Genomic DNA, 27,818 nt, shown 5'->3' with positions numbered 1-27,818 from the left:
AATACTCTGACATCACACATTATGTACAGCTTCTTTTCAAAAAATTGTATTTCAGAAACTAGCTTTATTACATAGGGAAGCTTGAAATCTCCTTTAATTTATGTTATACGAAAATTTTCATTTCTTGAAATTAATTTAATTTGATTTGATTTGATTTGTTATTGGTCCAGTTTTATCATACATCAAAAATTGTGCAATTGATATTAGACAGGTCAAAAATAAGTTAATATAATACATAGTATTAGCAAAATAGAAGGCAAATTAAAAATAGGTACTTATTACAATTAATTTTGTTACATATTTAGAAATTCTCTGGCAGAATAGAAACAGTACTTTATTAGAAATGCCTATAGTTAAGCTTTAAATATTGGATGAGTAACATTTTTCATTTCCTCTGGTATCTTATTCTATAGTATTACACCAATGTTAATTATGTTCCTCTGATAGGTTGTTGTTCTGTGATATTTTTTACGTATATTTGATTTCCCTCTGGTTCTGTAGTTGTGTACATTTCTGTTCTGTAGCAGTTTGCCTGTTTTCACGAGGTAGTCCCTAGTGAAAAAGATAGTTTCATAAATGAATAAACTCGGAACATTTAGAACACCAAGCACCGTAAAATGGGATTTACAGGACTCCATCTTTTTAAGGCCACAAATTATTCTTAGAGCTCTTTTTTGCATTCTAAAAACCTTTACACTGTGAGTTGAGTATCCCCAGAAAACAATCTGATATCGGACTAGTGAGTGGAACTGTGCATAGTATGCCTGCAGTACTGTTGTTTTGCTTGTTGTAGCCTTTATCATTTGTGTGCTATGACCTAAGAATTTTAGTTTTCTAGACAAGTTATTTACGAGTATATGTGTGTCCCACTTTAAGTCTTGCTGAACCTTTAGACCCAAAAATTTCGTGACACATTTTCTAGGGGATAATTTTTTAATTGTGCTTGAAGAGACATTTGATTAGTTGGAGGAATTAAATGAAAATCGACACACACAGTTTTTTCAGTATTTATGAGTTTGTTTTTTGTGAACAACTCAGAAAGTCTTTTCATAGAACTTTCTGCTGTGGACTGCAAAGTTTCTGTACTGGATCCAGTGAGCAATATGCTGGTGTCATCGGCAAACAGGATAGTTTTTGTGGGACTCACATATTCAACTAAGTTGTCCACATAAATCAAGGAGAGTAGTGGACCTAAGATTGAGCCCTGTGGTACACCATATTTTATTGGTAATTCGCTAGATAGAAAGGAGTTGTTTCTTGTTTTATTCATTTTGTTGAATTCGTACTGAAGTGATACTCTCTGCCTGTAGTGTTTTAGGTATGAACACAACCAGCTATTTACTACACCTCTTACTCCTCGTCTTTCTAATTTTTCGAGCAGAATGTTATGGTCCAGGATGTCAAAGGCTTTTGATAGATCTAAAAAAATACCTGCAGCTAATTTATGTTGATCAAGGGATTTTAAAATGCAATCTAAGAATTCTAAAATTTTCTGTGTAGATTTAGACTTTCTAAAACCATGTTGTTGTACTGTAAGAGGTGCATATTTATTTATGAAACTTAAAAGCCTGTCATAGAAGAGTTTTTCTAGAATTTTTGAGAAGGAACTTAACTGTGACATGAGTCGGTAGTTCGATATTTTTTCAGAAGAACCTTTTTTTAGCAGTGGTGAAACTTTTGCTATTTTAAAAATATCTGGAAATATACCAGTTTTTTTGAGAGGTTGAAAATTTTTGCCAAGGGGTTTGCTATGTGGTGAGCACATGCTTTTAATATGAAATCAGGTACTTCATCAAGACCACTTGACATTTTATTGCTTAATGATTTCATTTTACTTACAATTTCATTGGGGTTCATTTCATAAACATACACAGAAGCAGCCGAGATCACTGATTTGCTGGAGAAACTTGGGACCGGTCCTTGACAGTTTACGTGAGTCAGGTCTTCAGCTAGTGAAGTGAAGTATTCATTGAATTTTTCCACAACTGAATTTGGGTCTGTGACTTTTGAGCCTTCTAGTGTTGGTGATAATTCTTTTTCTTTGGCATTGAACTACAACTTTCTTTCTTTATAACTCTCCACGGGGATCTCATTTTGTTAGATGAGTTTCTTATCAAATTGTCATTCCACATAATTTTTGCCTCTTTGACTACTATACCATAGATTCTTTTGTAGGCTTTTGAATAATCTGCGAATATTTCTTACAACAGTACTGCAGAAATCTGTTTCTTTCATTGGATATTTTTTTGCCTTTAGTTACCTGTTGCTTATTATTCTAAGGTTTTACTGTTCTTACTACTTTTGGAAATGCTACATTAAAATAGAAAGATGCTCTGAAAACTCTTGTACATGCTATAACATTTTTCTGAGTGGCGATGCTTTCCCAGTTTTCCTTTGCTCTAAACATAATAAGCCAAATTACCTTTCAGGTCATGTATCATCCCTTAAAAGTGAAACTGGGCACAGACAAACAAGTATGAATCACACTATTTTTTCCCCTCTACACACCCACATATTTTCATCAAGGTTGTTTATTGACGCTTGGGATCATTCTCTTGTTTGTTCGGGGACATTCACCCAGCAGCAGTAACCGGTGTGACCTTTTTCATTGGCAACATGTAGCCAATCAGGTTTACAGAACATGGCATCCAACGCAAAACTTCTATTTCTTTGCCGCCACACTGTGAGTATAACTGTAAAAAGGGAGAATTATCAGAGAAAGGAATATAGGTGGTAGGTACATAACTTTCTCTGTAAACGGTTTAGTTATGGAGGTTACAGTTCAGTGATGAGTGACCTAAAAATTTTGTTTGTATGTCTGTGACGGACTTCCAGATGTTACTAAATATGAAAGCTCAGTACGACGTACTGAGGGATACAAATTTTTGAGAAGTTGTAACCCCTGCTGAATATCTTTCTGGTAGATTACGCTTTTAGCCACTGAATATTCGGACAGCTCTTTAATGTACATGCATAGCATTTCAATATCTAAAATTAGTGAAACAGACCCGAAAGTGTTGGTTTGTTTACATCCTGCAGGAATAGCAGCGAGTGATAGGCATGCCACTTCAATACGTACAGCTCTTCTCCACCTAATCTTCAAGAAGGAACATCTGTTAAATTCACGGAGCAATTGTGACCTCAGATTGTGAATTCTGCTGTTCCATTCTTTATCCGAAATGCGAAATGGAGGTGCGAGTTAGTGAACTGCATCATGTTTGGCAATGCGGTTTTTGTAATCGGAGAATGTAGAATCCTACAACGACTGTCTTTCACGAAATTCTTCAATTAGTTTAATCGTATTATTTTTTGTCCAGTCTATCTTCACAAACTGCTACCAGCTGATCGCCTGCACCCGATACATAACACGGGGAGCCTGCCTGTGAACTGTGCAGGGATTTGTGCTTTGTTTTCAGTGAGTGAATGGATACAGGCACACATGCCAGGATATAATATTTCTCGGAATTCTAGCATTTTCAGGCACACATTTAAGTGACAAATCTATCATTGCAGACATAGCTTCAGCAAGTAATGTCCGAGAGGACAGATTTATCTTTCCCTCAGTCTCGCAGGATCGTAGAGCCACATCACGTCTGCCGAGTCGGTTTACGGGTCATTTGCAGCAGGACGAGTACACGACGCGGATAGTGGGACAATGTAGGGGCCACAAGATTACGTCTGTTAATTTCTTACTTTTCTGACCTGTGACATGACTTTTGAGGTCTGTGGAGCGTCACGACACGATGTCGCGGCTTCCCTCGATGTGGACGCAGTGAGAGATGTGTCGGTAGCAGTGTGTCTGACAAGGAGAGTGGTCACAGGAGTGAAACTGCATCATTTTTCCATAAAAGTCCCCATTCTGAGCACACTTGAAGATACATGTATCAACATGTGGAAGTCGAGAGGAGGAAGAAACATTGCCAGATAACATTTGTGATACTTGTTCGAGCCTGACACCTGGCGCAATAGTACAAGGTGGAATCAAGTACGTAACAAGATTATGTCTGGTAATTTCTTACTTTCCTGACCTCTGACATGACTTTTGAGGTCTCTGGAACATCTTCTGACAACATAATGCACGAACCGAGTCACCTCGATCCAGAGGACGGTCAGCTGTTGCCGTGGCCAGTGAGTTCTCCGCACCTCTCGTCTGTTTCAGAAATTTGGCCACAGGCTGCTGAGAGACTATCGTGCCACCACTGTGACTGATGACCTCTGGCACAGAGCGTATGTAAGAATAAAATATAAGAATTAATATAAGGACTGATACAAGAATGAAATATAAGAATGTGGGCATTTAAAAAGATTGTAACGCCTGAAAATGTTGTACAACATTTATTATATAATAAATGTATGACACTTATTGTGAAACACAGTCGTAATTTTACAATTAGTATAATGCCCTTGTATACCTAACTTGATAAGAAACAGTCATGTAGTAATCTTCTATGGACATGGGTAGATAAATGTAAAATAAATAAATAAAATAAATAAAAGTAGTAATTGGGTTTTGAACTTGGGGCACAAAACTGAGAGGCTGCAGCACTAGCCATTGTGACACCATTTCACCTGAGATTACTGTGCTCTAAAAGGCACACACATAAAGTAGCTCAAAAACTTTGACTGTTGTTTTCCCGAATAAGCTGAGACGTGTGTTAGCTTATTTTGACTCCTCTTGCACTGTGCAAAGTTTCTGGGAAATTAAGTTACGGCACTCGGCATTTTCTCCTCATCGGGCCAGCTCGATGCACGGCCAGGTCAGAGCCGAGCTGCTGATGCTACCTGAAGTGACGGCTCTCTACTAAATGTATTCCCTCAAATCACCTAAAAATATAATCGTGTATTGTTCCTGCTGTACTGCAAACCCACAATACGAAAAGTGGTATTTGTTGTCATTCCCGATGTTGCAGTTTTAATGGCCACATTCCTGATGTTGCAGTTTTAATGGCCGGCAGTGTAATTTCCCAGACGAATGAAGATACAAAGTGAGAAACTCGTCTTACTTTCACATTTCTTACGATAATCAAACTATTCGAGCAAATCAGATCTCTGTAGATTCATTTCTACATCTGCAATCTGCAAGACACCTTATAGTGTGCAGTGGAAGGTACCTCTGCTACCACTGTCACTGCAGAAGAAGTGATCAAAAACTGTTCGAGGGCACTGTTGTAGTGTATATGCGACACAGCGCGTGTCCGACGGTGATATATGAGCTCTGATGTGTAGGGACAGCTTAGTGAGGCATTCGTGTGCGGAAAAAGTGTGCCGTGGCAATATTAGTACCAAATGTCTCCAAACTGGACCAATGTGCTGCTGTTCTTTTCTCAGCTGCTGAAGGACAAACACCAGTCAGAGAACAGAGAATGTGTTTCGGGCAGCACATCTGTCGAAAACCACAGTTCGGGAATGGTACACCTGTCACAGTTTGACACGAGACGCCAGCTTTTCTAGGAGGCCGGCTTCACCCGTTAGAGATAAGTGGGAGACACTCGAGCACCTGCCCTTCGGTCCCAATTTTTCCCCGTTTGATTATCCTGCCGGCAGTCCGTTAAAAAAGTCCCCAAAGGGTCGACAATTCCTGCCGGATGAGGGTGTGCGGCAGGCAGTTACGGACTTCTGTACGTAGCAGAACACGGTGTTCTTCCGAACAGGTGTGTTCGACTCGGTGTGTAGGTGGGACGATTGCCTCATTGCTCTCAGCCATTTTGCCCGATTACCGTAAGGATCCCAGACTGTACGGCCTTCGAATGGGAACTTTTTGATTGCCCTTAATAATTAATGTTTGTCAGAACGTCTGTACACAAATAGTACCGAGGAATACATTTCACTGTGAGTACTTCACTTACAAAAAAGGAAAAATTGATAATTTGTCCTTGTACTCCTCCACTAACTGACGATTTAAGTGTCTGTTAGTAGGTTGGACATGCAAATAGCTGATTTGAGAGCAATTTCTGAGAGAACGAAATTTTGTGTAGCCCTTTCTTCTGTTCACACTCTGGTACAGTTTGTCACAGAAATACTATAGACAAGATAATTAAGTTGTATGCAGCACTTTCTTAACTTGTTAAAATTGTCAGAAAAGTGCCGGACCAGATCTCGATCACAGAACCTGTGCCTTTTGCACACAACTGCTGTACCGACTGAGCTATCTGAGGACAGCTTACGGCCCACTCTTGTAGGTTTACTGTGGTCAGTACCTCTCTCCTACATTCCACGGAGGAAGTAAGCTACAAGCACAGTGTGCGAGTCACCGGACAGCTCAGTCAGTACAGACTGCCACAAAAGGGAAAGGTTTCGGTTTAGAGAACCAGTCTGGCACATAGTTTTAATCTTCTGAAAAGTTTCAGATTGGTACACGTTCAGCTGCAGATTCATTTTTAAAATGGCTTTTTTAAGTAACGGATGTTTAAATGTTTGATTTGGTCATAGCTGCATCGTATACTTCGAGGAGAGAGGTGGGTGGTGTGGAGTCCAAATCGGGCACTGCTTCGTCTATACTTAAATTCGAGACTGTATACAGATTTGCTGTCTCTGCAGAGGAAGTGTGCTCAGAACACACACACAAACACACACACAAAAGCTTCGGCATGCAGACTAATGTTCAACAAGGCTGACTAGTTCGGCTTACGGTGCTAATCTCAATATATAAATGAAAGACTGAGCAGTTTAACTTTCCTCATTGTAAGACAGCAGCTTATTTATGGTTTGGTTTTTTACCGCTGTGTTAACGAGGGCCTAGGAGTCTACAAGCATGATAGTTAGGCAATTTATAGGAGTAGGATAATAACTTTAATGCTTCAGATAAAGACAGTTAACTTTCTTGTTTCAGAGCATTCCTCTGGAGGAATATCTGGTCATGCAGGGTATTGTTTTTGTGACTTTCCTTCTCTTGCTGTCATGCCCCTTCAAAAGTATATCTGTCATGACTCCCCCACCCCTCCACTAGGCTGGTATATAAGTTTGTAGCATTTTTGTTTTGCATGTTGGTATTCCAGTTTCTATGAGTTCATTTGTCTATTGTCATTTTTTTATTTGTGGTTCACTCTCACTATTTAAGTTTATATACTGTCATCATGACATTTGGAGATAGTGAGTGGAGCTTAGGTCACTTGAAAACTGAGTGCCAAGTGGAGAAATCTGAACATTTCCAACATATTCTTCTGTTTAAATTCAGTAGAGGGGTGACAGCACCATAGACAGCTTTTCTCATTTTAAGGGACGATAAAGGCAAAACTGGAAAAACAATTTGTATTTTTTTAATTATGTTATTTATTAGATTGATTCTTTAATAACAACATCTCAAAGTTTCGTAATCAAATTCTGGATAGAAATAGGCTTTAAAAAGGTTTGTGTGGGTGTCTGCACCTGCCACACTCCCTCTTTCTATGCTGTGATCCGTACCTTCTCTATGCTAGAAATTTTTCGTGCATTAATATTTTGTTCACACAATTTCAACGAACTGCAGATGAGGCTAGAAGGCTGTGAGGAAGATTATCTATTCCGATTCCTTTGTTTACTACGTGGTTTTGAATAGTCCGTGCTACAAACTTGTTTCAGATTTTAGTTTTGCATATATCAATCTGTTTTGTTCAAAATGGGCTGTAACAGTGGATGCATATTCAATAAAGTGAGGAAATGTCAAATTTTACATGTAAAAGGTACAGGAAATTTAAATAACAGTGCTACAGATGCTATTCTAAAGGGTGTAGTACAATTTTCGACAAAGTCACCGAGTTCATCGAGTATGGTGATGCTGTGCCAAAGATGAGTTTCCCAGTGGATTTAGGTTAATTGACTTAGAAATACTTGCCTATATGATTGTTTCATGTGCTTATGGTAACTGTGGGCACTGTATGATGACAGTGACAGAATTAGCATTTTAAGTAATAGATATATTTTGTGTAAAGTTTGTAAATATGCTGTTCAGTTCAAGACTTCTGCTCTCCATGGGAAGATGTGTGAGGTGAGTACAAGATTGAGTTGTGGCATGAGATGCTTAGGTGTAGGCGAGAAGGCATAAATTTGTTTTGTGGCTTGATGAACATGCCTGCACTAGTATCTAGGATCAGTGATTACAACAGAACACTTTTCAGTACTCTTGGAGTTTACTTTATTACTATATCTTCGTCGTTTACCAGCCACGGCTGGACAGACTGCGTCACAAATACAATGTTTATCAACTAACATTTATACAACACCATATACAAAATTTATATTACAAATGAAAGAAAATATTTATGCAGTGCACAAAAACACATAGAACATAGAGAAAATGAAATATAACTAAACAGGAAAGTAAAACTTTATAGCAGCAAATGAAAATACCATAAAACAAAATGTTTACAAAACCATGTAGATCACACACATAAAGTTTCGTTTTGGAAAAATATGCACTTTAAGTAAAACACAAAATTAAATGTGCAGTTAACTGAGAACATAAAAAGAAGATTAAATTTAGGGAAAATTATATATAAAACATAACAATATTTATTACTCTGTCCATTCACTAGAACCACAGTTGAAAAACTCTTCCAAGGAATATAGTGGATGTTGTTTCAAGTCCTGAGCAATTTTTTTTTCCGAAATAATTCAGGTGGCAGGGATTTCACTTCTGGAGGCAGTCGACTGTACATTTTTAGGGGGACTGTCGGAAAGCTGTCTCGTGTACTCGATTCCTTTGATTTTCTTTTATATAAATGAGGCAGCAAAATACATACTGGCTAAAAACAGTCATTATGCCTAGCCTGGTGAAAATAGGCTCGCAGTGGTCCAGTCTTTTGCTAGAGGATATGATCCTGATGGCTTTTTTTTTTGTAATAGCAACACATCTTTGCAGCCTGAGGAGTGCCCCCACAACAACAGTCCGTAGCTAATGTGGTTGTGGAAGAGTGCACGGTAGGCTATTGGAATAAACTGGTTAGTTATTACCCTCTTCAGCTTCCTCAGGAGGTATATCACACGAGAAAGTTTGGTGCATACATATGCAGTGTGATCATTCGTGGAGAGTTTGCTGTCAATCTTGAAGCCCAGTAGTCTGACAGTCTCCATGTTTTCTTGCTCTTCAATGTTGGTTAGACTGCATATCAAATGTTGTTTTTTTTCCATTGATCTTCATTTTATTTATGATGAACCATTCTTTTATTTCTTCAAACATCAAATTTGATGCACTGAGAGCTTCCGCGGCTGTATGTCCTTTGGCAAACTGCAACATTTGACTATTACAGCTCGTATCATTGACATATATGAGGAATAGGAGAGGTCCTAAGACTGATCCTCGGGGCACTCCGTGTTCCAGTTTTTGTTCAAGAGAAGTTGCTGCGTGCACTGATACTACCTGCTTTCAGTTTTCCAAATAATATTGGAGTGTTGATAGAACGACACCTCCAACACCATAGCATCTTAACTTGGCTATTAGTGTTGTGTGTGAGATGCAGTCAGAGGCTTTGCTGAGGTTACAGAGTGTCAGTGCCACACTCTCTCTCTCTCTTCAAAACTCTGTCGAATCGTTTTTAATAAGTCCAGTGTGGATGTCACTGTCAATCTCCGTTTGCGGAATCCGTGCTGTGTATGCAGAGACGTGAAAGCAGCTATTGAGGAAGCTGTAGACATTAACAATGAAGGGAAAGAAGACACTGTGAGTCTCTTGTGATTAAACCTGGACGAAAAGGGGCAATACACTACATTGTGGTGTATCGTGTCGTTAGTGTAGATACAGGGAAAATCTGAGCCTTCCAGGTAATGAGCAAATGTTGCTCTCAGTGTGACACAAGAAAGAACAATGATGGCAGTGAAGAAGAAAGGTGACAGCAGGAACACAATAAAGTATGCAGCAAGAAACTTGGGGCTAAGTGGTGGGTCAGTTGAAAAATATGGTGTTAGTTATGTGAAGTTTCTAGGTAATGGACATTCCAATACTTTTAAGACTGTTTTAGAGAGCAATTGTTATGGCTCACAAAAACTGAATTTGAAAACCTGGACTGTGTGTGGTGTATTCAAAAGTGAATGGGGGGTAGACTACTCTGATTGAAGAAAGAAATGAAAGGCAAGAAATTAGAAGGAAGTTCACACTTTACAAATATATTACAAAAAAACTATCAGGGGTAACTTCATAGTGTGGAAACAATGTGCAAGCCATGTGGGCAATATTCTTTCATAAACTTTCCACAGATGATGATCCTCAGCATTCCCTTTGTGACATATAGTGATGCAAATATCTTCAGGCAGAAGCCAGTGGAAAGCCATACACTCAAAAACATCGTTTGCCACTTGCTGTTTTAGATGCTATAAAACTAACTTTCAGGTATCTAGCCAATCCTGAACTGCTGAAAAAATGTGTACACAGGAAAACACAGAATGTAAATGAGAACTAGAATCACCTTGTTTGGACACATTGTCCAAAAACAGTATTTGTATCCTCAATTGTTGTGAACATCCCTGCATGTGACGTCTGTCTAGCATTCGATAGTAGAAATGCAGGTAGGGTTAAGCACATGCAGAGACTGGCCTTCCATCCGGATGCATTCACACTCAAGATGCACACAAGCATTGATGAAGCATTACTGGAGAAAGCTCATGCGTCAGAAAGAAAAATGCAAAATTTGAAGTACCAACAATGTAGAAAAAGACAGATTGCGACTCACCATAAAGAAGACACGACACGTAAGTACGTAAGTTGCAGGCACCCCCCCCACACACACACACACACTGCAGTCGACAGTCTGAGATGCTGCAATCGACAGTCATGTGTGCATGAGACGTGCTACTCTAGTAAGAAAAGGAAGATAAAATAGATTATGGACTCGGATATCATTAGTCACTAGATGTACACCAATACTGTAAAAAATTTAAATAAAAAGTTTAAATGTCAATTGCTGTAAACTGACTTTTCTTAGCTATAATGTACCTTTTCTCAGGAACTATAAAAGCTAACATTCTGATATTTGCTGCAGTTCTTAAGATTACTAAATAATCCTGCTCAGCAGTTTTCCATTATATTTTCTCTGAGAAAAGTTCTGCTTTAAAATTTGAGGAATATAGAGCAGTCCCTGGTAACACAAAACTGAAAAATTAATTTCAAAGCAACTATGACCTTAAACAAAAATCGGTTCCACACATTTTATTAGCCACTTATGTAGATGTAAACTGTGAAATTCCACTTTTATTGTTCGAGTAGTTTACAAGAAAAGGTGCATTATAGAAATAGTGGTAATTGAAAAATAAAATCCTTATAAGATGTTTGTCAACATGCATTGTCAACCAAAAACTGCACAGAATATCAAGCATTATGTTGTACATAATAGCCTCAAGTTTTAGCATTTTAGGTGTCATATTGTTGGAGATACATATGTTAAAGTACAAGAAGACATTTTGCCCTATGCCTGTCCTTAAACAGTATCATTATCTTATTAGTACTCTCCACATTCAGGAAGAACTTCAGGGTTTGATGATGATCATTTAAATGCTTGAATCCACAATGATCTATGTTGGTGTTCTTGAGGACTGTCAACTGTGATGAACTATGATCATTTCACCATCATATCATATTTGCATGCAGGGGGAAGGTTCAAAAATTGGCTGCATGGATACCACATGCTCCAAGCCAAAATCACAAAAATCAGTGGGTATCCATATGTGCATCTCTGCTTATTTATCATCCACTGGCTCGTGAACAACACTGACCGTTCCTATGCCGTATCGTGACTAGAGGTGAGAAATAGTTCCTTTATGATAACGTAAGGAAAAGAAATGAATGGCTGAGCCCAAATTAAGCAGCAACTCCCCGTGTAAGGCCTCTGCACATCCACAAAAAATAATTTTATGCATCTGGTGGAACGGCAACGGAGGGGTGTACTACAGATTGCTTCCCCGAGGTGTAACCATCACTGCTGACGTTTATTGTCAAAAACTGACACATCTTGCAAATGTAATCTGAGAACAGTGACCGGGAAGATGGGGTCAAGTGATGCTGCTGCACAATAATGCCTGCCTGCATTCTGCTAGACTGACAGGAATTGGATTGGGAAGTCACACCACACCCATCTTATTCACCTGATCTTGCACCCTCAGTTTTTCACCTTTTCTATTCGCTATCAAACAACATTAAAGAAACTTCATTTCCGGGTGAAAATGTGCTCCAAACATGGCTCGACAAGTTCTTTGCCTCAAAACCAAATGATTTCTACAGCTGCAGAACTCAAATGTTACCCCAGTGTTGGCAGATGTTGTAAATAGTGATGGAGAACATATTATTGACGACATAAGACTGTTACGTGTATCTTTTGTGTTTATTAAACTTACGGAAAAATGCTACGAACGTACGCACTAAACCGATACGTTGTATTGGATTTAATTACTTTTACTTGAAGATATTCGTAATTTTTTGATTTCCATCAAAGATTCTCTGTTTTGCAGGCGACAACTGGAAGTAAAATCCATTACAGTTCTCTCTACCAGCTTGTCCCCAAATAAATGACAGCACTCTCGCGGTTTGTTTCAGATTGGACGTGACAGATTGCAGAACACTCGGCGGGGCCCTATTCCCCTACCTCGTCGGGCTGCCGCGACTTCACACGCTTCGAATGGAAAATATGGCTTTTGCGAGGCTGCAACCGGGTGTGAGCAGCATCCTCGAATTGTCAGGTGTGCGCTGCCTGACATTCGATTATTCCGTTGTCGCTGGAGTGCCGTTTGAAAAGTTTCCAGAAAAGCTCGTCAATCTCAGGTAACCTGTTAGATTACCCTGCAGTTCACACTGTGTGTTTGGCAATGGGTTCCTAAATATAGAGCATACTGAGAAGTGGGACAGTGCTTTAATGCCACTGCTTATCAGTATGACATCCTGAAGACACATTCCAGTTGGAAACGGCTGTCTTCCAGCCACATATTTGAGCCATCGTATCCCTCTACAGTTTTTACCCACCGTACTTCCCTCCCAGGTGGGGTCTTACTGACAGATCCTTTCTTTTAATCGAGTTGTGCCATAAATATTTTTCTTCCCCAGTTTCTCTCTACTTTCTCCTCGGGTATTGGATTTACCCATCTAATCTACAGCATTCTTCTGCACCACCTTATTTCAAAAACTTCTATTGTTTTCTTGTCTGAACTGAACTGTTTATTTTACATGTTTCAAATCTATACTAGGCTTTACTCCAGCCAGAAAAGACTTCCTAAGCTCTTCTTCAGAAGTGATTTTCTTCATATTTTCACTTGCTGCTTCACATCTTCTCTACTTTAACTAGCATAATTTATTTTGCTGCTCAAATAGCAAAACTCATTCACTCGTTTAGTGTCTGATTTCTGAATCTGATTCTCTCAGTACTGCCTGATTTAATTGTCTCATTTCTGAATCTGATTCTCTCAGTACTGCCTGATTTAATTTGACTACATGCCATTACCCTCATTTTACTTTTGTTGATGTTCATCTTATAATCTCTTTCCAAGACAGTAGCCATTCTGTTAAACTGCTTTTCTGAGTCATATCTTCCCTCTGACAGGATTACAATGTCAGCAGCAAACCTTTTCTCTGTCAGAATTAAAATGTCACCAACAAACTTCGAACAGAAAACAACACAACTAAGAAATTAACAGGAAAGCTACACTTTAATAACATCATATTCGTATAAATGATTGACAGGAAGATAATAAAATATAATGAAATTAAACCATCGTCACAAGAGCTGATAAAGGGAGCAGCACAGTACTGATCAATGAAGAGCAATATAGAGAAAAAAAAAATCAAAGATTTCATCTCCTTGAACAATATCAGAAAACTGAAATCTGATCCAGCAGCACATTTCCAGACACACATAAAAAACAATTTCAAAGACATCAAACACATACAGGTAAACAAAAGCAACACATCACACAGAAGAACCCAAAATCTCCAACACTCGAAGGCCGACCCCAGGTTCACAAACCCCTTATTCCAGTGAGGCCCATTATCAACTTGATGAATGCACTACCTACCACGTGGCAAAACACACGAACAAAATTGTAACGCACAGCAATATGAAATGAAGAGCAGCAGAACAGTGAAAAACAAATGAGTCCATAACACAAATAAAAAACTTACACATATCACAAACAGCACCTCTCATCATTTTCAACATAGTGAATATGTACAACTTGATACGCAATGCAGACACAATAAAACTAATTGAAGAAAATCTACTGACATATAACAAACTACCTGCAGAAATAAAAGCAATCACATCCAAAAATTACTTCCAGTTTGAGAAGGAATTTTACTTACATAATGATGGCCTTCCAGTGTGATCGTCAGTATCAGGAACATTGGCAAACATATTTATCAGCCACATAGAAAACACATTCTTCGATAAAAACATCATAAGGAAATGACACATAATTGTTTACTGGTACAGATCTGTGGATTACATAATCTGTAGGGTGAATGAACCAACAGAGTAAATAGATATACTTCATACAGATATAAACAGCACACACACACACACACACACACACACACACACACACACACAAAATTCAATTCACCGTGGAAAAAGAAACACAAAATCAAAAACATTTCGTGGATATAACAATAAAGAGAGACAGCAGTAGGCACACATTTGACATATTCAGAAAGCGAAGAGCCACAGATACAATTACACATGCTTCAACCAACTATCGGTAAAATAAAAAAATTGTCAACCCTATGACATATACCACTTAGCCAAGAAAACCATGAAAAAGAATTACAACCTTACAACTAATTGCCAGACAATGTTTATAAGATTCATATAGTGCAAAAGACTCAACCACAAAATCAAAATATAACTAAAGAAAAATGAAAACAAGCAGAGAACAGAAACACCTCAAAATGCCATAGACACTACAACACACACTGACAGACGTAACTAACAGAAAGAAATGGTAAAATTTAATATACACACAGAATAACAAATACACTAGACAAACAGGGATTACACATTGCTTGTGGAATGATATACACATTCCTGTCACATTTACAAACAACAACAGACAAACCAGATATATACCAAGGAGTGTACCACCGAGGCTGCACGGTCTTCCTAAAGTGCATAAAGAAGGTCTGCCTTTACGGCCTATAGTCAGTAATATTGATGCACCCACATTTAGCCAAACATCTAGCATATTTGTTGAGACCAGTTGTTGGCAAATGTTCACACCATATACGGAACTCTGCTGATTTTATTAACAGACTGGGGGCTCTCCACTTAAGTAGTTCGGATCTTCTAGTGAGATTTGATGTAGTTTCCCTTTTCACAAAAGTATCTCTTGCGGATTCCTCGATTCTAATTGGTCAGCAGTTTGAATCGGACATTACTGCTTTGTTTCGACATACTCTTTCTTCAACTTATTTTATGTTTAACCGGGAATATTTTGAACAGTCTGACGGTGTCGCCACGGGCAGTCCTCTGTCTCCTCTGGTGGCTGACCTTTTTATGGAGGATTTTGAGGAGAGAGCGCTCGAATCAGCAGTCTGTAAACCAACTGTTTTTTGGAGATACGTCAGTGACACTTTCATATTGCGGCCCCACGGAGAAGAAAAGGTAATGGAGTTTTTTCATCATCTTAACTCCGTCCGTGAGAATATTCGATTTACTATGGAACTAGAGAAAGATGGCTGCCTTCCATTCCTGTACGTTTTGGTTAAACAGAAGAGTGACGGCACTGTGGGACATTCTGTCTATCGGAAGCCCACTCACGCTGATTTGTATTTGCATTCTTCAAGTTGCCATCACCCATCCCAGACCGTGAGTGTACGTAAAACCCTTGTACACAGGGCACACACAGTGTCGGATGCAGAGAATTTGCCTACGGAACTGGCACATTTGAGGACGGTGTTCAGAGACGATGGGTACTCGACCCGGCAAATTAACGGGGCCTTCTCAACTAGAGCCGGGAAGTGGATAAAGAGGAGAACGCGCCAGCCGAGTCCCTAGCTTTTCTTCCCTTTGTCGGAAATATCTCCTTCGAGATAGCAAGGATTCTTAATCATTTTCGTGTGAAAGTGGTTTTTAGTCCACCTTCTACGATTTCGGATTTGCTGGGATCGGTGAAGGATGATTTGCTACTGCGGGAGGCGCGAATTTACAAAATGCCGTGTCAATGTGGTATGGCCTATATAGGACAGACAACGCGTGCAGGGGAAGAGTGATGTACAGAACACCAACGATGCACTCGCCTACTGCAACCCAGTAAGTCTGCAGTTGCGGAACATTGTATTTCTAATGGACATTCTATGGAGTACGACAAAACTTTGATTTTGGCCACTGCAACAACTTTTTGGGACTCCATTATCAAAGAATCGGTGGAAATATGCATTGCGGGAAATCTAATGAACCGTGACAGTGGTTACCGATTGAATAATGCATGGAATCCGTCATCTAGAAATTTGCTCGAGATGAAGACGCCAGAAGACTTCGATAGCTGCGACCAGTGACAATACCGACGGCAGCTGAGTATTGCAATTCCACCAGCGAGGGCGAACGTGGAGAACATCTTTGTCAGTCCTCGTTCGGCTCGCCTGAAGATGGCTGGTAGCTGTACAGTCGAAATATCGTGCAATGAAGTTTACGACGACTGGTTGAAAGCCCGAAATCTTTTTGAACACGGGAATATACTAGTTAAGAGTGCTGAGAACATGATTCAGTATATCTGGTGATGACAGGTGGGAATTTCAAAACTAGGCATAAAGAACTTAGAATTGATATTCTTATATTTCCAACTTCTTATGACTCTGCTGAATACCTGATAAAACAAGGACATGAACTATCCAACATGGAACAGGACATGGAAATTATTAAGGTTAACAACTACAACAAAAAAACTCCAGACATTATAGGAAAACTTTCATATACAAAGAGTCCTTGAAATGAATAAGGAAGTACTTAATGACAAAATCAATAAAAGCAGTTACTCACAGATCAGTCATTAAAACAATAACAGAGATGTGGAACATCTCTCTCTCTCTCTCTCTCTCTCTCTCTCTCTCTCTCTCTCTCTCTCTCTCTCTCTCTCCCCCCTCCCTCCCCCTCTCCCCTCCCTCCCCCCCACTCCTCTCTCTCTCTCTCTCTCTCTCTCTCTCTCTCTCTCTCTCTCTCTCTCTCACACACACACACACACACACACACACACACACACACACACACACAAAACAAATGAAAAATATCAAGCCATACACACAATATAAACAAAAGATGAAAGAGAAACACACAGTGACAATTGGCAACATTACCTGTGGTAAACATCACATGGCGAACACACAGTGAAAGTGCAAGTGAAGTGTTGCAATAAAGGTGGGTGAAAAAAGTAACAGAAATTGGCCATCTGGATTATGGGTAACAAATGAACACATCTCCAGGACCACACACATGAACTAGCATCAATGGAAATCATAAGTAACACCAAATGATAATTTAACCTCATGAAACTAGTGCTATAAAAATTGTTTCTAATTGGAAAAACAAGAGAAAAACATAAAAAAACATAACATAGTAACATATTTGGACTAATACCTAATGCATTTTTATCATAGATATAAAAACAAATATGTATTTCAGGCCACTAAAGATGCTTCATAAATGAAAGAAGTGCAACGCGTATGGCAAAAAACAAACTGCCTTTCATTTATTTGTAAAGACAAAGCATACCTCCAAGAAAAAAATATTTCTTCTCGCTGAACTTCAAAACCCTTTCCAAATCTTTTGTCCATACCTGTCACAGCTTCCCAACATTTGCACTGAATAACATTAGGATAGCTGCAACCCTGTTTCACTCCCTTCTCAGCTGCTACCACCTTCATTTTATCTGCATCTTTTTCCACTCATATGAAGCATATGATACCACCTGGTGTCACTGTAACTCGATCCCATGGCTCTGATTTCAAGCTTCGGGAACCTGCGAGTCCAGTGGCTACACATTCTCCTTATTTATTAATTTTTTTAAAGATTTCTTGAAGCCTTCAGCTGCCATTCTCTTTATTTCCTGTACGATTGTACAATTTTGGCCTTAGGCCATTTTCAAGTATTTTTATGGATGATTTTTTAGTAGCAGATTATGTCATACACATCGTTGCTCCTGTGACATCATGTTATGCTCATAAAATAAATCCAATGTGTTCATGCTATTTTAGGAGCATGTTACTTTTGAGCAGTTACATTACATTTTTATTGGTCCTTTTGATCATTTGTTGTACAACGTATACCGTATGATATTGGACAAGTCATTGTGATATACAATACATGTTTTTAAATCATACAAGAGTATTTACATTGATTTAGGCTTCATATTATTACAACTGAAGGTTCAGTTTCCATACATTATATTTAACACTTTTTTTTTAGTATTTGGAAATAAATTTTTATGTTTCAAGATATTCATCTATACTATAATGACATTTTTGCAATAAATATTATGGACAGCAGTTTTAAATCTTGAACTGTCTTTTATTGTTTTAATGTTTGTAGGTAGCTTATTGTATAGTCTCGTTTCCTGTTGCAACTGCTTGAAAGTAACATGCTCCTAACATAGTGTGAACACTTCGGATTTATTTTATGAACATAACATAATGTCATAGAAGCAATGACTCATATGCCATAATCTGCTGCTAAAAAATCATCCATTAAATACTTGAAAACGGCTGCTGGTAAACCTTTTGGGATATGAGGTCGTAGTCCAAGAAACTCTACTGTTCCTGACGTTTTGTCCAGGACTGCGCTGGACATCTTCAGAGGCACTCCTCTGCTGAGTCTTGCCGACTGACTGGTCGGATGTCCGAGAGCGACATACACTCCTGGAAATGGAAAAAAGAACACATTGACACCGGTGTGTCAGACCCACCATACTTGCTCCGGACACTGCGAGAGGGCTGTACAAGCAATGATCACACGCACGGCACAGCGGACACACCAGGAACCGCGGTGTTGGCCGTCGAATGGCGCCAGCTGCGCAGCATTTGTGCACCGCTGCCGTCAGTGTCAGCCAGTTTGCTGTGGCATACGGAGGTCCATCGCAGTCTTTAACACTGGTAGCATGCCGCGACAGCGTGGACGTGAACCGCATGTGCAGTTGACGGACTTTGAGCGAGGGCGTATAGTGGGCATGCGGGAGGCCGGGTGGACGTACCGCCGAATTGCTCAACACGTGGGGCGTGAGGTCTCCACAGTACATCGATGTTGTCGCCAGTGGTCGGCGGAAGGTGCACGTGCCCGTCAACCTGGGACCGGACCGCAGCGACGCACGGATGCACGCCAAGACCGTAGGATCCTACGCAGTGCCGTAGGGGACCGCACCGCCACTTCCCAGCAAATTGTTGCTCCTGGTGTATCGGCGAGGAGAATTCGCTACCGTCTCCATGAAGCTGGGCTACGGTCCCGCACACCGTTAGGCCGTCTTCCGCTCACGCCCCAACATCGTGCAGCCCGCCTCCAGTGGTGTCGTGACAGGCGTGAATGGACGGACGAATGGAGACGTGTCGTCTTCAGCGATGAGAGGTGCTTCTGCCTTGGTGCCAATGATGGTCGTATGCGTGTTTGGCGCCGTGCAGGTGAGCGCCACAATCAGGACTGCATACGACCGAGGCACACAGGGCCAACACCCGGCATCATGGTGTGGGGAGCGATCTCCTACACTTGCCGTACACCACTGGTGATCGTCGAGGGGACACTGAATAGTGCACGGTACATCCAAACCGTCATCGAACCCATCATTCTACCATTACTAGACCGACAAGGGAACTTGCTGTTCCAACAGGACAATGCACGTCCGCATGTATCCCGTGCCACCCAACGTGCTCTAGAAGGTGTAAGTCAACTACCCTGGCCAGCAAGATCTCTGGATCTGTCCCCCATTGAGCATGTTTGGGACTGGATGAAGCGTCGTCTCACGCGGTCTGCACGTCCAGCACGAATGCTGGTCCAACTGAGGCGCCAGGTGGAAATGGCATGGCAAGCCGTTCCACAGGACTACATCCAGCATCTCTACGATCGTCTCCATGGGAGAATAGCAGCCTGCATTGCTGCGAAAGGTGGATATACACTGTACTAGTGCCGACATTGTGCATGCTCTGTTGCCTGTGTCTATGTGCCTGTGGTTCTGTCAGTGTGATCATGTGATGTATCTGACCCCAGGAATGTGTCAATAAAGTTTCCCCTTCCTGGGACAATGAATTCACGGTGTTCTTATTTCAATTTCCAGGAGTGTTTATACTGTAGGAAAGGGGGTGTGGTACAAGTAACATGTGATGAGCAGAGATAATCCTTGTCAAAGATAAAACTTAACTATCGATTGTCATCTTGTCAAAGATAAAATTGTCTAATGATTCTGCAGAGCTACTGTCCGTATGTCACTAAGTTTCATTGCCTCCTCTTTTCTGTTAAAATCATCCTGATGCTTATAAATTTCAATGGCTTCTCTACATAACTGCGGATAATAATTTGACGTTGTAGATAAAATTTCTGTCTCAGAAAACTTCACTTTGTGGTTTCCTGACTGAAGAGCATGCTCTGCTACAGCTGATTTCACTAATTTTCCTGTCAGCAGAGACTTTTGTGCTCTTTTAGCCATGTATTTACACTCCTCTTGGTAGTTCCAACATAAACTTTACCACACGTACACAGAATTTTGTATACACCACATGTCAACACAGAAGGGTGTTTATCCTTCACAGATTGCAGTACTTGACTTATTTTCTTTGTCGGTCTAAAGACCGGTCTGATGTCATGTTTCTGTAAAATCTTACCAATCGGATCCGTTACTTTTTAATAATACCTGAAAATGGCCTAAGGCCAAAATTGTACAATCGTACAGGGAATAAAAAGAATGACAGCCAAAGGCTACAAGAAATCTTTCAAAGAATTGCACTGAAAATTATAGACTCCTTATGTTGACGACTTTTGCTTGTGGTACGGCTATGAGTCTGTGGCCTTAGCTGAACATCAATTTCAAGGAATTGTACAGAGAGCCCATTCTTGGGACCTGTAGCACGGCTCCCAGTTTTCCTCCAGTAAAGCACATACCATACATTTTTGTCGCCACAACACGGTCCGTGCAAATCGAAAGCTCTACTTAGAAATCCAGTGCCGTGAGATACATTGACCTGTTTCTGGGCTCCTATTATAATAGACACTCTTACACCATACCTGTCAGCTTAAAACAAGTTGGATGCAGAATCTCAATGCTCTCCCTTTCTTAGTTCTTTTTCCACTTTTATATGTGGTTCGTACTGCACGGCTTGTAATGGTCATCATCATTCGGGTACTCTTTCCAGATGGTCCTTCCCTTTAATTCTAAATTCATATATCTCATCATTTTTTATTCAACTTTGAACTGTTTTTGTAATATGCATTTTTATTTTGTCTATTTTGGTGTATCCTTTCACAATTCATAGGAATCTCATTTCCAGCACTTGAATCTTATTTTTTAGTGCATAATGATTGGTATATAAGTTCATAGTGTTTTTCCATAAGTTTAATAAACACAATAGATACTCATAACAGAGACTTTAGTCATCAGTAATATATTCTCCTTCACTGTTTACAATAGTCTGCCAATGCCGGTGTAAATTTTTGATTCTACGACTAGAAATCGTTGTTTCGAGACAAAGAACTCGTCGAGCCACGTTCGGAGCACATTTTCGTGTCGAATCGAATTTCCTTGAAGGTTGTTTGATGAAAAGCAGAAGGGTGAAAATTTTAGGGTACAAGATCAGGTGAATAAGGTGGGTGTGGAATGACTTCCCAACCCAACTCCTATGTAGTGTTTTTTGTCAGTGATGCAGAATGCAGTCTAGCATTAACGTGGAGTAGCATCACTTCACGCAGTCTTCCTGGTCATTGTTCTCAGACTGTGTCTGCAAGATGTCTCAGCTGTTAACAATAAATGCCAGCAGTGACGGTTACACCTAAGGGAAGCAATTCGAGGTACACCACAGCGTCACTGTTCCATCAGATGCATAACGTTATCTTTTGTGGATGCGTGCAAGTCTTTGTAAGGACAGTTGCTAATTTGTTTAGGCTTAACCGTTCCTTTCTTTTCCTAATGTTAGCATAAAGACACCATTTCTCGTCACCCGTAAGGATCGGTCGGAGGTGTTCACGAGTCAGTTCACGACGAGCGAGAATAGGTGCAAGTACGGCCACCTGTCCATTTTTATGATTTCGGTTTAGAGCGTGTGGTACCCATTTGCCCAATTTTTGGACCTTCCCCATTGCGTACAAATGTTGCACAATGGTGGAATGATCACAGTTCATCGCATTTGCCAGTTCCCGGGCACACTGACACGGACGAGTGTGGATTAATGCATTTAAACTACCTCCGTCGAGCCCCGAAGGTCTTCCCGATTGCGGACAGTCACTAATGTCGAAACAATACTTCTTAAAATGACAAAACGATTTTCTTGTCACGCTCTGTCCATTGGCATTATCCCCACGTTTCTGGCCACCTCCACTGTTGTCCGAAAAGTTCAGATTTCTCCACTCGGCCCTCAGTTTTCTACTCCACTCACTATCTCCAAATGACAAAATGGCAATATGTGAATGCAAGTAGCAACAGCAAACTACAAAGAAAAACTGATAATCGCTAAATAAACCCGTAGCGACTGGATTACCGATAAGCAAAACGAAAACACTAGGAAGTTATTCACCAAACTAATGTTACATTTGTATTTCCTGCAGCCATTTACCCCCTTTCCTCGTTCAGCCCCTCTCGCTCTGGAACTGCTCTTTCCCTGTACATACAGCCCCTCTCCTCTCGTTACCTACCCCCGCCCCCCCCCCCTCTGCACCCTTTCCCTCCTCGTATCCCTGTATGTCACTTCCTTTTAGATTCTTTTCTCATTGTTTTTTCTGAGATAAATATGAGCCTCCATGTATATAATTAAATTTTCTGTTGTTCAAACATGCACAATATAGAGGTAACTCCATTGGATGGCCATGTTGTCACAGTGAAAGCAGTGTTTTCATTCTTATCACAGGGAGCTGGGAGTCAAAGAGTGTCAAGGTGACCCTAAGGCCGTAGAAGGGCTGGCCGAGCAGATGCCCGGTCTTAAAATCCACGGCGTCATTCGGCCTTTGTAACCGGCTTTCTACGTGTCCGATAACGAGAGTGATGCAGAACTTGAAGAGGAGGAGAACGTGTTGCTTCGCAGTGCAGAGGAAGCAGTGGATGACTGGAGAGTTGCAGTGATAGTTAAAGAGTGATAACGATGTCTAGGATTAAAGCAGTATATCTGTTCTCTTTCTAGAGAATGTATAAAACTGATATGATATTTATAGGGAACTAATTTTAAATACTGATTGCATCTCAGCTGGAATATTGTAACTGGGCCAAAATGTAATACTTCTCAACTTTTGTTACTAGACTGTGTGTCGTAGTGGACTGCTGCAGGCTGTCAGGTCGAAAATATTTATTTTGGGTGTAACGTCACATTAACATTGGTGGAAACTGTTTTGAAACAGGGTAATTACAAATAATTGTGGAAATGTGTAGAAAGAACATAAATTATTTACAGTAATATTAGGAAAAGGATAGTGTGCAACTCAGTGGGTCATCTTTACACTGATTAGCAGACCTGTACAACGAAAAGACTGTTGTACATTCTAGCTTCTGGCCGTGTTCGCTCGTGCAAATGAACGCGTATTTTCTTCGCCGGAGGAGGCTTTGACGGAAAGCAGTAATGTGTAACAGTCTTTTAGTTGTGCCTGACTGCCAATCCTTTTCTTAAAATTGTTGATATTCCAGCCTGAAGTTTCCATTGTTTAATCATCTGCAATAGTGTTTGAATTCTGGCTTTAACGATCTGCAATGACGTTCGGTTTCTCGTCGTAACGACAGTGGATTTGAAACGACTGTATTCTTTACGAGATAAAGTGGCAAGACTGATGAGGTAGCCATTCTTAAATATCACTGGCTGGACTAGCATGTATTATTGTGTACAGTAATTAATTTAAAATAGTTATGAAATATTTGTTATCTGTTTATCCAAAAATTTTGTTCTTGCTTATTTATTCACTTTTTATTTGTATTATGTGCAAGTTTCATCAAAATAAATGTTCTCTTTGTGGTAATCTGAAGTTATAAACTTTTGTCAGTTTTTATGAACTAGTGAAACAATAATAAATTAGCACCAGATACCCTATTATTTTAAGTTTCAATTATACAGGTATTTATCAGGTTACTACTAATTAACATTTTTAAACTTGGCGATATCACATTCCATTCAGACGAATGTACCCCTCGATTTATGAGTGTGATCGACTGTGCTTAATTTGTGTCTGTACATCTGTGTCATCAGAAAATCTTCTTTAAAGTAATGAGTTCATGTCCGAGAGACACAAAAAAAAAATCAAGAAATACCCAGAAGGGGAGGAGGAAAAGAAATGAAACTTCACAAGTTGAGTGGGTATGTGATGTAGGAATGATTACAGAATGGAGTCAAATTTACAAAAACTTGGCAGTATGAACCCACTTAATCAGTACGATGTCGCCCCCACTCTGGCCTGGATGCGTGCACTGATGTGGCTGGGAAGGATGTCGTACACTGGTTGCATCCTCTCCTGAGGGAAGCTGGCCCCCAACTCTCGTAACTGGCACTCAGTACCCTGCGTACTGGCTCTCGGATGGGCTTGATGCCTGAACTGGTCTCACGCGTCTGCTATCAGTGGGGATACCGGCGATTTTTTTTGTTTGCAGAACTCCCTTGATATCGTGCCGACAGACGTCTCGTAACAAACCAGGTGGATTCTTTCACGCTGTTACATTTTTCCCCCCCACCGCTAGCTCCCTCATCCCCCGCCCCGCCCCCTTTCCTTTCCTTTTTGTGTGTGTGTGTGTGTGTGTGTGTGTGTGTGTAAATATCATTGGCTTATCATTTGTATGGCACATGTGCACAATATCAAAAGTCTCAAATATTAGCTCAGGCTAATTTTATTATCCATTACATTCGTCTGGTTTCCTAGAAGCCATTGGTGTAATTAGTTTACTAAAAACTGTGCTGACTACAAATACCAGTAACATAAAACATTGTTATCATTGTTCATGTGTAAACATCTATCTCATTACTGGCTTTCAGATAAAGTATTTATAGATGCAGTTAATGTCTGGAAACTAGTGGTGAGTTTTGCTCACAACTAGTTTCAGAGTAATTAGCATTTATAGTTAAAGCGTTGTTACCAAAACAGAATACCATTTTTTGGCAAACTAAGCAGCATAATCCAATAGCAATTATTGTTTTATTTAAAATTCCTCAGTCACACTGTGGTGGGTGTACTGTAAGACCTTCGGTACACACACCATCAGATTATATGACTTGTCACTCTAACGAAGTAGGCGAGTGTCAGCAATATGTCTCGTGGTCTTATCGTGGCGTGTTTATCTTCTGCCGTTAGGTCAGACGATAGAAATGCCAGTTGCATGCTTAGAGTAGCAGATTGACGGTGACCAACTTTAAACAGAACTTGATTAATTTTCACACACATTTATAAAAATAATAACAAGCCTAAAAACTACTTAACTTGGTTCTGGATGCTATTTACAATTGACGCTCTAATGTACCAAGACCAAAGGAACTTCAGTCTTATTCTCACATATCTCTGATACTTGACAAAGTGTCTACCATATTCCTGTACACAGCCGTGAAGATAAATGAATAATCTTATTAGGTGCAAACTGAAACTTGACTGTTGACTGGTACAGACAAATGCAGACTGGTGCAGACAAATGCAGACTGGTACAGACTAATGCTGACTGACTAATCGGAGCTCTGTACAGTCGTTATAATACCTCGAGCGTTCAGGTATCACTGCGCGAGTGTGATCCGCGAGGAGAAAAGGTTCTACGTTAGCAGCAATCTCATTGGCTGCGTTACATATTAACACGTGGATCGGCGGAAGCAGAATTTGGTCCGTCTCTAAGACAGCGCCACCTCGTAGTGCGGAGACGGAGGAGCACTGCGCCTGCGCTGTTGTGCTTAGCGGGGCGCGCTCTTGTGGGGAAGCTGTCTACGTGCTGACTACGCGGAACTATGTACACGACACACACAAATCTTATTCCACTATCTGACCGAGCGAGGTGGTGCGCGGTGAGCACACTGGACTCGAATTTGGGAAGATGACGGTTCAGACCTGTGTCATACACATTTAGGATTTCTGAGATTTCCCTACATCACTCTACGGAAATGCCGGGACAGTTCCTATCGGAGAGTGCGGCCAATTTCCTTCCCTGTCTTTGACACGATCTGCATCTGCATCTGCATATCTAATGACCCCGATGTTGACAGGATGTTAAATCTGACCTTCCTTCCTCGTTTCCATTATTCACAAATAGAAATCTTTAGCTATAATTTGTAAAAGGACAGCAAATAACAGTAACTGAATGTACTGCAGATTTTTGTGCTTTATAAAAGAGAGGCTGCTAAGATCCACACGAGTCAGTCTCCAGAAGTGTATAATGTGAGCGAGATCTGTTCCAAAAATTGCTGCACACTGTCGGCAGAAAAGTTAGCACTGTGTACTGAGTTTTATATGAATTTCACATCTGGGAGATCATTCTGTAATTTAGTTGTCGCTTTTGAATGATTCGCTGTGAATTTGCAATTAATCTCGAGAACTCTGTCAAACTTCGACAACGGTTTCTGGAAACTGTAATGACAGTATCGGACTGTGACCTGTGTTATCTCCAAACGATATTTACTGTGCATATCATTTTCATTTTGATGTGATTAGTTACTTGAAAGGATAACAATTTAAGGATGTTAATCGGTGACTGTGTTAATTGAATGTCAGACACACATAAACTTCTGTCACTTTAGTGTTTAGGTTACTACACTTGAACAACCGTCGTCATTGTAACATCAGTCGAGTGTACTGTGTGGCTTATCCTTTATCTGTGCATAAATTACAGTGACTGGGACTCAGATATGACCATAAACAAAAAGTTATTTAATATCAAAGTGCAAATAAAGTGTTTTGGATTGTAAATCTGGTGCAGACAGTATCATTTGACTTAGCCTATTTTTGACAATGACTTTTCAGCCAAATCCGACGGAGGTGCTTCTACCGATGATATATTAGCACGGGTAAATAGGGTAATGTTACAACTTGGGAGTGTTATGCCAACAAAACTGGTGCCAGAGACAGGGAATTGTATGGCACTGTTGTGGACGTCTCGTCCAAAAATTACCTCGAGCAGATAGTTAGAGAACCAACTCGTGAGGGTAACATCTTAGACCTCCTGGCAACAGACAGACCTGGACATACAGAATCAGTTAACCTAGAGGAAGGTACCAGTGACATGACAGCATCTGTGACGACGGTGAGCCGTGTGGCTGGATCGGCGATATTCCCACCGCCAGTACGGGTCACCTTTCCGGTGGTGTGTGCAGAGCACACGGTGGCACCACCTCCTGGGCCGATCGAGGAGGGAGGGGCTCGTGCTGTAAATTGTGGCCGGAATAGACTACTCGGTTCTGTGCTGTTGACTTCATTTTCTTGGCCGGCCATTCCTACTCCTACTGAGTCTGTCCTCGAATGTGTTAATTTCAACTTGCTTAGTACTCGAGGTTCTAGTGAGAGCTGTATGTGATGTCACGATTAACGTTTACTAGGGCCTGGAGTGCTGATACATTCTGTTTGTAGATTGCTACTGTCAGTGTTAACCGCCATTGAAAACAGTTTGTCTGGCCCTCGTCTAAGTGCCGCCCGGTTATTGTATTTATATCACGTGACGGAGTTAAGCTGGCTAGTTGCTATAGATATACACGGATAAAATGTTCCCTGGATATATTTTGCTGCGAATTGCAATAACATTACTGTTACGTTTCT

The 27,818-nt window shown here is 40.4% G+C and overlaps 1 protein-coding gene across 1 annotated transcript in view; it reads left to right on the top strand.

Annotated features, from left to right (window-relative positions):
* LOC126109887 (uncharacterized) overlaps window positions 1-24,055 on the top strand; it is a 142,741-nt gene extending 118,686 nt beyond the window's left edge. Inside the window, exons 7-8 of the mRNA XM_049914975.1 lie at window positions 12,497-12,721; window positions 22,973-24,055. Coding sequence (XP_049770932.1) covers window positions 12,497-12,721; window positions 22,973-23,075 — 328 coding nt within the window. The 3' untranslated portion in view covers window positions 23,076-24,055. The remainder of the gene's footprint in view (window positions 1-12,496; window positions 12,722-22,972) is intronic.
* Window positions 24,056-27,818: the final 3,763 nt, after the last annotated feature.

The sequence above is a fragment of the Schistocerca cancellata genome, chromosome 12 (assembly GCF_023864275.1).
Source record: "Schistocerca cancellata isolate TAMUIC-IGC-003103 chromosome 12, iqSchCanc2.1, whole genome shotgun sequence".
Taxonomy (NCBI): Eukaryota; Metazoa; Arthropoda; class Insecta; order Orthoptera; family Acrididae; genus Schistocerca; species Schistocerca cancellata.
The sequence above is the reverse complement of the archived record's forward strand: the minus strand, read 5'-3'. Positions and strand labels throughout refer to the sequence as shown.